The sequence below is a fragment of the Oncorhynchus clarkii genome, chromosome 28 (assembly GCF_045791955.1).
Source record: "Oncorhynchus clarkii lewisi isolate Uvic-CL-2024 chromosome 28, UVic_Ocla_1.0, whole genome shotgun sequence".
Lineage (NCBI taxonomy): Eukaryota > Metazoa > Chordata > Actinopteri > Salmoniformes > Salmonidae > Oncorhynchus > Oncorhynchus clarkii.
This window is the reverse complement of record NC_092174.1, coordinates 6372940-6389323: the sequence shown is the minus strand read 5'-3', so window position 1 is coordinate 6389323 and position 16384 is coordinate 6372940. Positions and strand designations below refer to the sequence as shown.

At 42.2% G+C, this 16384-nt stretch overlaps 1 protein-coding gene and 1 long non-coding RNA gene across 27 annotated transcripts in view; both read left to right on the top strand.

Annotated features, from left to right (window-relative positions):
- Positions 1-16384, top strand: part of LOC139387551 (disks large homolog 1) — a 262524-nt gene that overhangs the window by 175325 nt on the left and 70815 nt on the right. For all 26 annotated transcript variants that reach the window (XR_011629189.1, XM_071133865.1, XM_071133868.1 and 23 more), the window contains one exon: positions 11510-11636. Coding sequence is in view for 25 of the 26 variants with exons in the window: in XM_071133865.1 (XP_070989966.1) it covers positions 11510-11636 (127 nt within the window). In the remaining variant the exon portion in view is untranslated. The remainder of the gene's footprint in view (positions 1-11509; positions 11637-16384) is intronic.
- LOC139387553 (uncharacterized) lies at positions 4059-8642 on the top strand. Its single transcript, XR_011629190.1, has 3 exons — positions 4059-4791; positions 4884-4973; positions 5082-8642. It is a non-coding gene; the product is annotated as an uncharacterized lncRNA (long non-coding RNA).

Genomic DNA, 16384 nt, shown 5'->3' with positions numbered 1-16384 from the left:
AAACCACTTTCTGTTAAAATTAGAAATGTATCCTACCCGTTAACATCATTCATGGATGGACATGTCTCCTGTGTGATGCCATGGTTGCCCTTAGTTTGAAGATGTAATCCGGAGACAGGTGTTTTCTCCATCTTATCTATCATACTCGAATTCCACTGATTTCAAAACTCGGTCCTCCAGAAAGTGGAGAGCAACACTTATGCAGTTTTACGGCATGATACATTTTTTTAAAAGCTGCTTTAGACACGATTACCAAGACATACTAACCACCTCAAATAGACAGAAGCGTGCTCTATAACAGACCAATCCAAACTCATCTCTTGGCATGTCCAGCCCACTCGTTATCTCAGCCAATCAAGGCTAGTGCGATGGTTGCTGTTTTTCTGTGACTAAACCATCTAGGCTGGTAATTTAACAATTGTATTTGTATTTACAGATGGCATACAAGTTTGTTATTTAGGCATTGGCATGTTAAAGTTCACATGTTCGAGAAGACATTTCTGCCAAACACATTTTGATAAAAATAAAATGTTAATGTTCAAACTGCTCTCCTGTGAAGTAGTGACCCGCGACATACGCCTAGTTTCCTGAAACAGGTCTCAAATGGTTTCATAGGTAGACAGAAGAGCAACAATGTTAGCATCTCAGTTAAGTTAATAAGAGGTTTTAGCTGTGCAAGAGGTTAAGAGCATGGTCTGGCCTCCTGAATATGATGACATGACAATCTTGCTAGCAGGCGGTCATGAGAGAGATGGCATACAGTGCCTTCAGAAAGTATTCACACCCCTTGACCTTTTCCACATTTGTGTTACAACCTGAATTTAAAATTGATTACATTTAGATTTTGTCACTAATCTACACACATTACCCCATACTACCCCGAAGTGGAATACATGATTAGAAATGAATACAAAATAAAGCTGAAATGTCTTGAGTCAATAAGTAAGCCCCTTTGTTTTGTCTTGACAAGTCACAAGGAGTTGCATGGACTAACCCTGTATGCAATAATGGTGTTTAACATGATTTTTGAATGACTACCCCATCTCTGTACCCCACACATACAATTATCTGTAATGTCCCTCAGTAGAGCAGTGAATTTCAAGCACACATTCAATGACAAAAACCAGGGAGGTTTTCCAATGCCTCGCAAAGAAGGGCACCAGTTGATAAATGGGTCAAAAAAAGCAGACATTTGAATATCCCTTTAATCATTGGTGAAGTTACTTTGAATGGTGTATCAATACATCCATTCACTACAGATACAGGCGTCCTTCCTAACTTAGTTGCTGGAGAGGAAGGAAACCACTCAGGGATTTCACCATAAGGCCAATGGTACCTTCAGGACCAGTTCGATTTTAATGGCTGTGATAGGAGAAAACTGAGCATCGATCAACCACATTGTAGTTACTCCACAATACTAACTTAATTGACAGAGTGAAAAGGAAGCCTGTACAGAATCCAAATATTCCAAAACATGCATCCTGTTTACAAAAAGGCACTAACTTTTTGTCCTGAATTAAAAGTGTTATGTTTGGGGCAAATCCAATTCAACACATTACTGAGTACCACTTTCCATATTTTCAAGCGTAGTGGTGGCTGCATCATGTTATGGGTGTGCTTGTCATCGTTAAGGACGGTGGAGTTTTTCAGGATAAAAGAGAAACGAAATGGAGCTAAGCACAGGAAAACCTGGTTATCTGCATTCCACCAGTCACTGGGAGATGAATTCACCTTTCAGCAGAACAATAACCTAAAGCACTACTCCAAATCTACACTGGAGTTGCTTACCAAAAACACAGTGAATGTTCCTGAGTGGGCGAGTTACAGTTTTGACTTTAAATCTACTTGAAAATCTATGGCAAGACCTGAAAATGGTTTTCTACCAATGATCAACAACCAATTTGACAGAGCTTGAAGATTTTTGAAAAGAATAATAGGCAAATGTTGCACAATCCAGGTGTGGACAAATTTGAGAGAATATATTAGTGTTACATTTCTGATGTAATAAAAAAAAGTTATACAAATATTTTGCCTGCCCCTAAACAGCTGTTTGTCATAGTAGGTGAAGACAGAGATGAGCTGTAAAGTGTCTTCACATTAAATAAAATCAAATGTATTGGTCACGTACACTTATTTAGCCAAGTTATTGCAAGTAGCGCAATTGTGCAGTGCAGTAGTGTCTTAACAATTCAACACAAATACACACCAATCTAAAAGTAAAAGAATGGATTTAAGAAATATATAAATATTAGGACGAGCAATGTCAGTGGCATTGAATAAAATACAGTAGAATACAGTATATACATATGAAATGTGTAAAGCAGTGTGTAAACATTAGTAAAGTGACTAGTGATTCCATGTCTATGTACATAGGGCTGCGGCCTCTAAGGTGCAAGGTTGAGTAACCAGGTGGTAGCCGGATAGTGATGGATATTTAACAGTCTGATGGCCCTGAGATAGAAGCTGTTTTTCAGTCTCTCGGTCCCAGCTTTGATGCACCTGTACTGACCTCGCCTTCTGAATGATAACGGGGTGAACAGGCCGTGGCTCGGGTGGTTGATGTCCTTGATGTTTTTTGGCATTCCTGGCCACACAGTCATGGGTGATCAAGGAGTACAGTAGGGTGCTGAGCACGCACCCTTGTGGGGCCCTTGTGCTGAGGATCAGCGTAGTGGAAGTGTTGTAACCTACCTTCAGGACCCAGTCACCTTCCAGGACCCAGTTGCAAAGGGCAGGGTCAGTCTGGGAGCAAGACATCGGTGTCCACGACATGGCTTGTTTTCACTTTGTAAACCGTGATTGTCTGTAGACCCTGCCACATACGTTGAATTGCCATTGATTTGCGACTACACTTTCTCTGTACTGAAGTTTTACCTGTTTGATTGCCTTACTGTGTGAATAACTACACTTTGCCGTGGTTAAATACGATGGTTTACCCTTTCAGTTTTGCGTGAATGCTGCAACGATTTTTGGTTTGGGTAGGTTTTATTAGTCACAGTGGGAACCATATCTCCTTTCCACTTTCTGATGATTTCAGTCACCGTGTCCGTTTTATACGTCAGTGTTATTCTCAGAACATATGACCCGTTTCAGGAAACTAAGCCTATGTCGCGGGTCACTACTTCACAGGAGAGCCGTTTGAACCTAAACTTTTCATTTTTAGCAAAACGTTTTTTGGGGGGCAGAAATGCCTTCTCGAACATGTGAACTTTCATGTGCCTTAATAACAAACTGGCTGAGATAATGAGTGGGCTGGACATACCGCGAGATGAGTTTGGATTGGTCTGCCATATAGCATGCCTCTGTCTTTGAGCTGGTCAGTATGTGAAGGTAATCCTGTCTAACGTGGCTTTTTTTTTATGTACCGCGTGGTAAAATTTGACAAAAGACTCCACTATGCAAGTATCCATTTCAATAGAAAGTCACTGCAACAGCTGTTTTAGAGAAGTCTGATCTGTGTGTATGAGTGCAGAATAACTGATGAATTTACGAACGCTCAACACCGTTTGAATTTGACCGGTGGTCAGTAAATGTCAGCAAAAAGCATAAGTCAATTGTTGCCAGGAGCACAGTTAGTCACCAACGCTCTGGATAACATGAAAACAGCCTAACCAGCTCTTCTAGGGCAAGTAAAATGGTCAGTTTTGGTGAGGGCTAAAGTTTAAGATAATTCTTATGGCATTGCACACGGTTAGTGTGAACCAGAGTGACTTGACACAACAATGGGCCAAGCAACGGAAATGGACACAGGACGTCTTATTTAATGAAAGGGGTTGCAGTCTGCCGTGAAGCATTCATCTATGTATACGGGTAAGAGTCTAGCTACAGTTTCAGTTATTATACATTTTGAATTTTGTCACCTTACTGTTAGCTAGCTAGCTGACATTAGATGGCTAGCTTGCTAACCACCCAGCTAACGTTATGTTTATGATGTGTGTAGTAATGTTATCTCAAAATGCCATTTCGCATTGCTAGTTATAGCCTAATGTTAGCTAGCTAACTAGCTAACGTTGAACCTATTTGGTTAACTTTAGCTAGCTATGATAATCGGTTTGTATTGCTAGTACTCTATGGATTAGGATTATGATTCATTGTTTAGCTAGCTACATGTCTAAACAAAACACCCCAAGTTCAAGCTTACTGTTAGCTAGCTAGCTGACATTAGATGGCTGGCTCGCTCGCTAGCTAACATTATGTTTATGATCTGTGTGTAGTAATGTTTTTTCAGAATGCCATTTCGCATTGCTAATTATATCCTAATGTTAGCTAGCAAACTAGCTAACATTGAACCTATTTGGTTAACTTTAACTAGCTATGACAATTGGCTTCTATGGCTTGTACTCTATGGATTAAGATTATGGTTCATTGTTTAGCTAGCATGTCTAAACAAGACTCCATTTCGTCAGATGATTACATGACCCATCAAGTTAGCCAGGTGTGTCTGATGGTGATTACGACTATCTATGTATAATAATGCCAAAATATTTGTACCTGGAATTTGTCTTTCAGCATCAGAAGAACACGCTTGACTCTCCTCCACCAGTCACACAAGGAGAGTGGTCTAAGGCTTCCCATCAAAAAGAGAGCTAGCCCAAGCAAGCACAGGTTACACCTGAATCATGAGGACTTGCAGCGAGTGGTGAACTTCATCAACAACTACGCAGAGGATAATGCAATAGTATTACCAGGATGCCACCCAGGACATGAACACTTTGGTGGAAAGCTGCTGCCATCCCATTGTGACAAAAGCAGCAGTTTTGCGTCTCCACAAGGAATCGATGACAACACTTGGTAGGTAAAGCATAAACACGTTTTGATTATTTAATTGACCAATGTGATTGGCACTACTTTTATTGATCTCATATTATTTCTGTATTTTCCAGAGGTACGTGTAGACGGGCTATGTGTTATCATTCTAACTTCCAGTTTCCAAGATGATGTTTCGGTATGCAGTGCTGCTGCTCTGCACATTTGTAAGTAAGTGAAACTTACCTGATAATGATGCATTAAAAAATGCATCAACGTTTTACATTACATTTTCTTTTCATTAACTTACCTTGATGTTATTTTGTTGTTTGCAGGTGCACTATCCTTCTGACCCTATGCAGCAAAGTCCCATCTACTTTTTAACTCCTCGCACGTGTGGCTTGTTTGAGGTCTGCTGTGAAGGAATATAACAAGTCAACCACTTGATTGATGAAGGCATGTCATCAAGCAAAGGCAGCAGCGCAGTTATCAACTACATGCACCAGTTCTTCACCAACAAAGGATTTGGGGAAACGTGTGGACCTGAATTGTGATAACTGCATATAACGGCCTCATCTATCACTGATATTGTTATTGATATTTTATTGTACATACTGTATATTATTTTCTTTATATTGACACTATCTGTTTCTGATTTTGCTACTATGCAAGTAACCATTTGGCTGTGCCGTTTACACCTTCTGTAGAGACCCATCCACGTAGCAATATGTGGATGAGATTTATTGCATTTCTTTCACATGACGCATCAATTTAGACAGGTGTGTCTGGGTAAGCGTCATCTAATATTTTTATCTGGACACTTTCTGTTTACCTGGAATTGTTCCTTATTGTAGGCTACTACTTTTACCACTTTTAGTCTTAATCTTACTACACTACTCAGTGTTTAGCACATGACCTCACATGTGAATCGTTAAAGAGATGGGTGACGCTGGCTTAAGAGGGTGAAGAAATGGTGCATGAATGTGTTTAGACAAAGGAGAGCTCTCCAGTAGGTACCAAAACATTAAAATGCCATTTTCTCAAAAGTGAGTATTGAAGTTTATCAACTTTAAAAGCAAAACTACTTTCCCATTGTTCCTCAAATGCAGTGTATGATGCAGTGCCATTCCAAATTATTCATTCCCCCTTGGATTTTTTCCTATTGTGTTGCATTACAACTATAATTTACAAAGATTTTTATTTGGATTTCATATACTGGACGTACACAAAATAGTCCAATTTGGTGAAGTGAAATTTAAAAAAAATAACTTATTTCAAAAACTAAAATTAAAAAAGGGAAAAGTGGTCAGACTATAAATGTGCTGCAGATGACAGTCCCCCCAGTTCTCTCTTTGCCGAAGCCATGAGGGCACGTTTCAGTGCCCAACAGGTCATAGATCTGATTTTTTCAGATGTCCAGGAGGAATAGGAGAACAATGATTTTGAGGAGGAGGTATCTGTGAACAGTGATCGTGAGGACAGGAAGCCAGCCATCATCCTGGACTACAACCACAACAAAGGAGGCGTGGACAACCTGAACAAAGTGATTGGAACTTACAGCTGCAGGATGTTGACTGCCAGCTGGCCCCTGGTCAGCTTCCATAACATCATTGATGTGTCCTCTTACAATGTCTTCGTGATATAGAACAAGATCAACCCTACCTGGATGCCTGACCAGCAGATCAAGAGGAGGATGTTCCTGGAGCAGCTGGGAAAGGTACTTGTAACCCCATACATTCAAAGAAGGGAGTGCCTCCCCTTCATAGCATCCTCTGCAGCTCTTGTGAAAGCTGTTCAGGGGGCTGAATCTTTTCCTGATCCACCTGAGGCTGCAGCTGGGTCAGGCAAGAGGATGAGATGCCAATTATGTCCCCCAAAGAAGGACTGTAAAACAAGTACTATGTGCTTGTACATGTGAGAAATGCGCGCACACATACTGTCCTAATCTGCTAATTAGAGTTGATTGATTTATGTTCGTCACGTTTTGTATCTTATCTTATTTTATTCTTATTTGTTGTTGTTTACACACCTTATGGGTATGGGCAATGGTTAAACAAATGGGGGAAGACTAGTATTTTGTAGTTGAATTCCTTATTGTACTGTATATAAGAATATATCACTATCTTGCCCAAAAAAGTTGAAGACTGTTATTGTTTCCCTTCAATAAAATGCATTCAAAACTACTTCTGCATATTTCTGCTACTTTCTTAGGCTATACAAGTGCTGCCACTTGCTAAAAAATATATGTTTACATCTATGCAGTACCTTTAATAATAATATGTATCACAAATCCGACTGTGATTGGGAGTCCCATAGGGCGGCGCACAATTGGCCCAGCGTTTCTCTCCCTCTAAAAGCCTTTATTCAGATTACAATCGCTCAGTTTTTTGTTTTTTGGAAATACAAAATATATCCAAAATATCATTATATATTATCAAGTTGATGACACCTACATAAAGCTGAGTGACTCACTCATTCATGGCTTTGGATCAAAATAAGTACCAACATTCTTTCTGATAGTCTTTAATAAAGAAATGTTTTGGTTATCCTGACCTGGATGGGGCCTCCCCAGTGGCGCAGCTGTCTAAATGCAAAATTTCAGAAAATGATGTCATGGCTTAGAAGCTTCTGATAGGCTAATTGACATCATTTGAGTCAATTGGAGGTGTACCAGTGGATGTATTTCAAGGCCTACTTTGAAACTCAGTACCTCTTTGCTTGACATCATGGGAAAATCAAAAGAAATCAGCCAAGACCTCATAAAAAAAATTGTAGGCCTCCACAAGTCTGGTTCATCCTTGGGAGCAATTTCCAACCGTTCATCTGTTCATCTGTACAAACAATAGTACGCAAGTTTAAACACCATGGGACCACACAGCCGTCATCCCGCTCAGGAAGGAAACTCGTTCTGTCTCCTAGAGATGAATGTACTTTGGTGCGAAAAGTGCAAATAAATCCCAGAACAACAGCAAAGGACCTTGTGAAGATTTTGGAGTAAACAGGTACAAAAGTATCTATATCCACAGTAAAACAAGTCCTATATCAACAAAACCTGACATGCCACTCATCAAGGAAGAAGCCACTGTTCCAAAACCTCCATAAAAAAGCCAGACTACCGTTTGCAACTGCACATGAGGACAAAGCTCGTACTTTTTGGAGAAATGTCCTTTGGTCTGATGAAACAAAAATAGAACTGTTTGGCCATAATGACCATTGTTCTGTTTGGAGGAAAAAGGGGGATGCTTGCAAGCCGAAGAACACCATCCCAACCGTGAAGCACGGGGTGGCAGCATCATGTTGTGGGGGTGCTTTGCTGCAGTAGGTACTGGTGCACTTCACAAAATAAATGGCATCGTGAGGTAGTAAATTGCTGTGGATATATTGAAGCAACATCTCAAGACGTCAGTCAGGCAGGAAGTTAAAGCTTGGTCGCAAATGGGTCTTCCAAATGGACAATGACCCCAAGCACACTTCCAAAGTTGTGGCAAAATGGCTGAAGGACAACAAAGTCAAGGTATTGGAGTGGCCATCACAAACCCCTGACATCAATCCCATAGAAAATGTGTGGGCAGAACTGAAAAGACGTGTGCGAGCAAGGAGGCCTACAAACCTGACTCAGTTACAACAGCTCTGTCATGAGGAATGGGCCAAAATTCACCCAACTTTTGTGGGACGCTTGTGGAAGGCTACCCGAAACGTTTGACCCAAGTTAAACAATTTAAAGGCAATGCTACCAACTACTAATTGAGAACGTAAACTTCTGACACACTGGGAATGTGATGAAAGAAATAAAAGCTGAAATAAATAATTATCTCATTCTGACATTTCACATTCTTAAAATAAAGTGGTGATCCTAACTGACCTAAAACAGGGAATTTTTACTAGGATTAAGTTTAAAGGGCCAAGGTGTATGTAAACTTCCGACTTCAGCTGTACTATGTTCTTACTAAAAAAAAAAAAACTAAATTCTCTATTACAGCCACTATTGAAGGCTATCAAATGCTTCTCAAAAATGTCCTCTGGTGGTCAAACTAGCACTAACTAGCATTAATGGTACCAGTGGTTTGCACTTAAATAACGTGCCATATAATTCTGCCTTACCACGGAAGCTGTCCTGCAGTACTCTGCAGCTTTTAAAGGACGAACCACTGTACTACAGGCAATGTGATGATAGAACTTTGGTAATGTTTTCCTCAAATTTGCTTTGTTGAAATCCTCAGCTACAAAATGTCCAGTGTAGTTCCTTAAGGGCCGTTGTGGTATCAGCTTGAGTTGGAATATACACGGCTGTGACTTTAACCAAAGATAATTATCTTGGGAGGTAACATGGTTGGCATTTAAGGCATTCTAGTTCGTGTGAACAAAACTACTTGAGTTCCTGTACGTTATCACAATCACACCATGAGTAGTTAATCATGAAACATGCACCTCTGCCTTTCTTCTTACTGGAGAGTTCTTTATTCCTGTCTGCACAATGTATTGAGAACCCAGCTGGCTGTATGGACAGGGACAGTATATCCGGAGAGAGCCATGATTCCGTGAAACAGAGTATGTTACAGTGCCTTATGTCTCTGGAAGGAGATCCTCGCTCTGAGCTCGTCTACTTTATTGTCCAGGGACTGAACCTTGGCGAGTAATATACTCTGAAGCGGTGGATGGTGTTTGCCTCCTGAGTCGGACTAGAAGTCCACTCTGAATACCTATTCTCCGCCGGTGGGGTCTTGGCGCAGCCTCTGTGATAAGTTCAATTTCGCAGAGGGGGGGGGGGGGGGGGTACGAACAAAGGATCCAATTCAGGAAAGTCTTATTTCTGGTTGTAATGCTGGTGAGTTACCGCCGCTCTGATATCCAGCAGTTTTTTCCGGCTGTATGTAATAACACAAAAAAAAACATTCTGGGCTAATAATTTAAGAAATAACACACAAAAAAACGAAATACTACAAAGTTGCTTAGGAGCTAGAAGCAGAGCTGCCATGTCTGTCGGCGCCATTTTGGAGCACAGCTCATTCCAGTTCAGATAATTGAAGCTCTGTGCATATTGTCAGTATAAAGTGCAGTTTGCCAGTACTACAGAGACATTGACTATGGTAGTACCAGTTTCAAGCATAGCTGCTTTTTAGGCATTAGGATGCTTGGAGATGAAACTATGAAAAATCAAGTATCCTAGCAATGAGAATTTGAGAGCAAAAAGCTAATGTTTATTTTTTAAATTGTAGTGGTAAAAAATCTTTGATTATTCATAATTGTTTATTTTATAAAGTGTGTGGTATTTTTTATACATTTGATCAGTTTTTGATATGGAACCTTGTATTGTACTGTGAAACTGCTTGAGGTGTTAATTCCATTTGTCAACCAGCCTTTTTAGCTTGTCCTTTAATCCATGATGCCTTTGTTTTATGGTCTTTGATAACATTTGATCTAATTTGTTGAAATTATCGTTTTTTCATTTATTGTTTTAAGTGTGTTCAATTTAATATTGGAACTTTAATTGATTGTATGAATATAGATTCCATTAACTTTATAATTATTATTTATTTATTTTTTAATGTATGAACTAGGTTATAGGCCTGTTGAGCTGATCTGGGGTGTGATATGAGGAAAATAGACAAGGTGTTAGAGGCATGTGTACAGATCCTTGACCTTCCGGAGCCGACTGGTCAAGCTTTGTTTTTAATTCTGACTTCTCTGTACTGAGCTTCTACTTCTGATCATTAAAGATATTCTGACTTGCAAGTACACACTCGGAAACAGGCCATTTTACCAGTGGTGGAAAAAGTACTCATTAGTCATACTTGAGTAAAAGGAAAGATACCTTAATAGAAAATGACTCAAGTAAAAGTGAGTCACCCAGTAAATACTGCTTGAGTAAAAGTCTAAGTATTTGGTTTTAAATATACTTAAGTATCAAAAGTAAATGGAATTGCTAAAATGTACTTCAGAACCGAAAGTAAATGTATAAATTATTTCAAATTCCTTATATTAAACCAGACTGTCCGATTATTTTATTTTTATTGATGATAGCCAGGGCCACACCAACACTCAGACATAATTTACAAACAAAGCATTTGTGTTTAGTGAGTCCGCCAGATCAGAGGCAGTAGGGATGAGCAGGGAAGGTTCTCTTGAGAAGTGTGTGAATTGGACAATTTTCTTGTCAAAATGTAACGAATACTTTTATGTGTCAGTGATAATAAATGGAGTAAAATGTAGATTATTTTCTTTAGGAATGTAGTGAATTACAAGTTGCCAAAAATAAAAAATAGTGAAGTACAGATACCCCAAAACCTACTTTAAAGTATTTTTACTTACTTTACACCACTGCATTTTACACAGTGTTACAGTTGGTTGTTTTCAGGCACTTGCACACACTGTCCCCTTCCCAGATGTCGGATCTGGGTTGCATTACCGAATTACCCCCTCAAGGTCTTGCCTCACGCAATCACATGGGTAACAGTAGCCTCAATGCACAGAGAGACAGAGGTGAGCGAGAGATGCCGAGACAGGAGCCTCATTCACCCACTGCATTCGGCACAGAGTGGGATTGTATGTGTTGATATACTGTTTCACAGACATAATATCTTAGAAAACGCTATCAGCATCCGGGGCCTTGTTCGGAGGTGGACAAATACCCTGTCGGTCAGCTTTTCTCTTCCGGCAGTGCACTAGGTAATTACCTCGCTGTATTTGGTTGGTGTTGGTGGAGTTTAGGTTAAGTTTCTTGTTAGCTACTCCGTCTGAGCTGGGTTTTCTTTCTCTCTATCAGCCTACTCCCAACACATGGAGAACCATATCAGCCCTCCCAGCTACCTGGGCCAGCCCCTTCCCCCTGAGGCCCCGTCAGGACACTACTCGCCAACCCCCAAGAGCATGCTGGGAGAAGAAGTCACCAGGTAAGGCTAATTCGGTGCCTCCCCATTCTGCGTGTGTGTGCGCATGTGCATTCAAGTTTTTTGCTGTCGCTCAGTAGTGTATGATGAAGGGGTAGAGAGGGCTGGAAGGGGGTGGAATGTTAGGATGGATGATCAATGGGGTATGGAAGGTGGATTGATGGAGGGAGGGAGGTTTGCAGAGGGGGATGGATGGAGGCAATAAGGAGGAAGGTTGGAGGGAAAGGCTTGGAGGAAGTGTGCGGCTAAACTCTAACCATAAACTTAACCAATCCCCTAACCATAGTCATGACCAATTAGGTAATTCAACATGGGTTTTCTAGTCAGTCATACCTCTTTAGTTTTCCCTGTGGGGGAATGGGTGACAGGGAGTCCCTGAGCGTTTTTCCCTCCTGGTACCATCCCCTCGGATAGACCAAAGCTCAGTCCGAAGCCAGTCTGACAGGACAACGATTTATTGAAAATGTCTACGAGGCCAGCCGGCCAAAATCTGCAGTCGTGTGCCACATTCCCCCGGCGAGAGTTCTGTCTCCTCCCCATCTCCCCACACTCTCCCTAGCTTTCTCCCTCCATCGCTTTCACTAGCTCACCATTCCTCTCTCGCTAGCTCTCTTTCTCGCTAACCAAGTTTCCATCCAGTTTTTATGCGAGTAGAGTCATATAAAAAATAATCACGACAGCTGTGATAGAAACAGGAAGGTTCGGTACAATTTTATAAATGCAGACGATTTGTTCATTCAACGTGGTGGGATCTTTTTGTGTCTGTAAATTAATAATGCTCAAAATAGCGGTGGAAACGCTTTGATGCGCAAAATATTGATATAATATCCATCATATCGAAGTAAACTTGGAGTAACGCGATATGGTGTATACAGTGGTTGTTAAACTAAAAGTTTTGCAATTATGCTCTGGGACTTTGGGTAATTTGTGGTTTAGTACTTTACCCTGCGTCACTACTTAATTGCTCCAGACCAGCGCAAGAAGGAGTTAGAGCACTGATTATGCTTTTGGGTCCCAAGGCTGCTACTGTGTCTATAACTGACAATGAATGGGTGACAGAAACCAAATAGAAACTGATAATTGTGCACTTAGACTACAATTAGGGTGTGGAAACGTTAGTATTATTAAGCCCTTACTATAGTACTCTAGCCAGCTCCCGACCGTTCATGTTGAAACAGCACCAGAGTGGCGCAGCGGTCTAAGACACTGCATCGGAGTGCAAATTGCTTTGCTACAGATACTGGTTTGATACCCGTGCCGGCCGTGACCGGGAGACACATGAGGCAATGGTGGGATTTTGGTTTCTCTCCTTCTAAAAACGGAAATAAATAAATAAAACTGGCTTTATTTACAAATTAGTAAGACTGTCTCACCCCATGTTCAAGAATGGCTATGTTGCCATGGCGCCGACAGAGATGGCCGCCTCGCTTCGTGTTCCTAGGAAACTATGCAGTTTTTTGTTTTTTTAGGTGTTATTTCTTACATTAGTACCCCAGGTCATCTTAGGTTTCATTACATACAGTCGAGAAGAACTACTGAATATAAGATCAGCGTCAACTCACCATCAGTACAACCAAGAATATGATTTTCGCAAAGCGGATCCTGTGTTCTGCCTTTCAACCAGGACAACGGAATGGATCCCAGCCGGCGACCCAAAAAAACGACTCCGTAAAAGAGGGAAACGAGGCGGTCTTCTGGTCAGACTCCGGAGACGGGCACATCGTGCACCACTCCCTAGCATTCTTCTCGCCAATGTCCAGTCTCTTGACAACAAGGTTGATGAAATCCGAGCAAGGGTAGCATTCCAGAGGGACATCAGAGACTGTAACGTTCTTTGCTTCACGGAAACATGGCTCACTGGAGAGACGCTATCGGCGGCGGTGCAGCCAGCGGGCTTCTCCACGCATCGCGCCGACAGAAACAAACATCTTTCTGGTAAGAAGAGGGGCGGGGGCGTATGCCTTATGGCTAACGAGACGTGGTGTGATCACAGAAACATACAGGAACTCAAATCCTTCTGTTCACCTGATTTAGAATTCCTCACAATCAAATGTCGACCGCATTATCTACCAAGAGAATTCTCTTTGATTATAATCACAGCCGTATATATTCCCCCCCAAGCAGACACATCGATGGCTCTGAACGAACTTTATTTGACTCTTTGCCATAAATCCTGAGGCTGCATTCATTGTAGCTGGGTATTTTAACAAGGTTAATCTGAAAACAAGACTCCCTAAATTGTATCAGCATATCGATTGCGCAACCAGGGCTGGAAAAACCTTGGATCATTGTTATTCTAACTTACGCAACGCATATAAGGCCCTGCCCCGCTCTCCTTTCGGAAAAGCTGACCACGACTCCATTTTGCTGATCCCTGCCTACAGACAGAAACTAAAACAAGAAGCTTCCACGCTGATTCCACACTCCAAGACTGCTTCCATCACGTGGACTGGGATATGTTTCGTATTGCGTCAGATAACAACATTGACGAATACGCTGATTCGGTGTGCGAGTTCATTAGAACGTGCGTTGAAGATGTCATTCCCATAGCAACGATTAAAACATTCCCTAACCAGAAACCGTGGATTGATGGCAGCATTCGCGTGAAACTGAAAGCGCGAACCACTGCTTTTAATCAGGGCAAGGTGACCGGTAACATGACCGAATACAAACAGTGCAGCTATTCCCTCCGCAAGGCTATCAAACAAGCTAAGCGTCAGTATAGAGACAAAGTAGAATCTCAATTCAACGGCTCAGACACAAGAGGTATGTGGCAGGGTCTACAGTCAATCACAGACTACAAGAAGAAAACCAGCCCAGTCACGGACCAGGACGTCTTGCTCCCAGGCAGACTAAATCACTTTTTTGCCCGCTTTGAGGACAATACAGTGCCACTGACACGGCCTGCAACGAAAACATGCGGACTCTCCTTCACTGCAGCCGAGGTGAGTAAAACATTTAAACGTGTTAACCCTCGCAAAGCTGCAGTCCCAGACGGCATCCCCAGCCGCGCCCTCAGAGCATGCGCAGACCAGCTGGCCGGTGTGTTTACGGACATATTCAATCAATCCCTATACCAGTCTGCTGTTCCCACATGCTTCAAGAGGGCCACCATTGTTCCTGTTCCCAAGAAAGCTAAGGTAACTGAGCTAAAAGACTACCGCCCCGTAGCACTCACTTCCGTCATCATGAAGTGCTTTGAGAGACTAGTCAAGGACCATATCACCTCCACCCTACCTGACACCCTAGACCCACTCCAATTTGCTTACCGCCCAAATAGGTCCACAGACGATGCAATCTCAACCACACTGCACACTGCCCTAACCCATCTGGACAAGGGGAATACCTATGTGAGAATGCTGTTCATCGACTACAGCTCGGCATTCAACACCATAGTACCCTCCAAGCTCGTCATCAAGCTCGAGACCCTGGGTCTCGACCCCGCCCTGTGCAACTGGGTACTGGACTTCCTGGCGGGCCGCCCCCAGGTGGTGAGGGTAGGCAACAACATCTCCACCCCGCTGATCCTCAACACTGGGGCCCCACAAGGGTGCGTTCTGAGCCCTCTCCTGTATTCCCTGTTCACCCACGACTGCAATGGCCACGCACGCCTCCAACTCAATCATCAAGTTTGCGGACGACACAACAGTGGTAGGCTTGATTACCAACAATGACGAGACGGCCTACAGGGAGGAGGTGAGGGCCCTCGGAGTGTGGTGTCAGGAAAATAACCTCACACTCAACGTCAACAAAACTAAGGAGATGATTGTGGACTTCAGGAAACAGCAGAGGGAACACCCCCCTATCCACATCGATGGAACAGTAGTGGAGAGGGTAGTAAGTTTTAAGTTCCTCGGCATACACATCACAGACAAACTGAATTGGTCCACTCACACAGACAGCATCGTGAAGAAGGCGCAGCAGCGCCTCTTCAACCTCAGGAGGCTGAAGAAATTCGGCTTGTCACCAAAAGCACTCACAAACTTCTACAGAGGCATAATCGAGAGCATCCTGTCGGGCTGTATCACCGCCTGGTACGGCAACTGCTCCGCCCACAACCGTAAGGCTCTCCAGAGGGTAGTGAGGTCTGCACAACGCATCACCGGGGGCAAACTACCTGCCCTCCAGGACACCTACACCACCCGATGTTACAGGAAGGCCATAAAGATCATCAAGGACAACAACCACCCGAGCCACTGCCTGTTCACCCTGCTATCATCCAGAAGGCGAGGTCAGTACAGGTGCATCAAACAGGGACCGAGGGACTGAAAAACAGCTTCTATCTCAAGGCCATTAAACAGCCACCACTAACATTGAGTGGCTGCTGCCAACACACTGACTCAACTCCAGCCACTTTAATAATGGGAATTGATGGGAAATGTAAAATATATCACTAGCCACTTTAAACAATGCTACCTAATATAATGTTTACATACCCTACATTATTCATCTCATATGTATACGTATATACTGTACTCTATATCATCTACTGCATCCTTATGTAATACATGTATCACTAGCCACTTTAACTATGCCACTTTGTTTACATACTCATCTCATATGTATATACTGTACTCGATACCATCTACTGTATCTTGCCTATGCTGCTCTGTACCATCACTCATCCATATATCTTTATGTACATATTCTTTATCCCCTTACACTTGTGTGTATGAGAAAGTAGTTTTGGAATTGTTAGTTAGATTACTTGTTGGTTATTACTGCATTGTCGGAACTAGAAGCACAAGCAT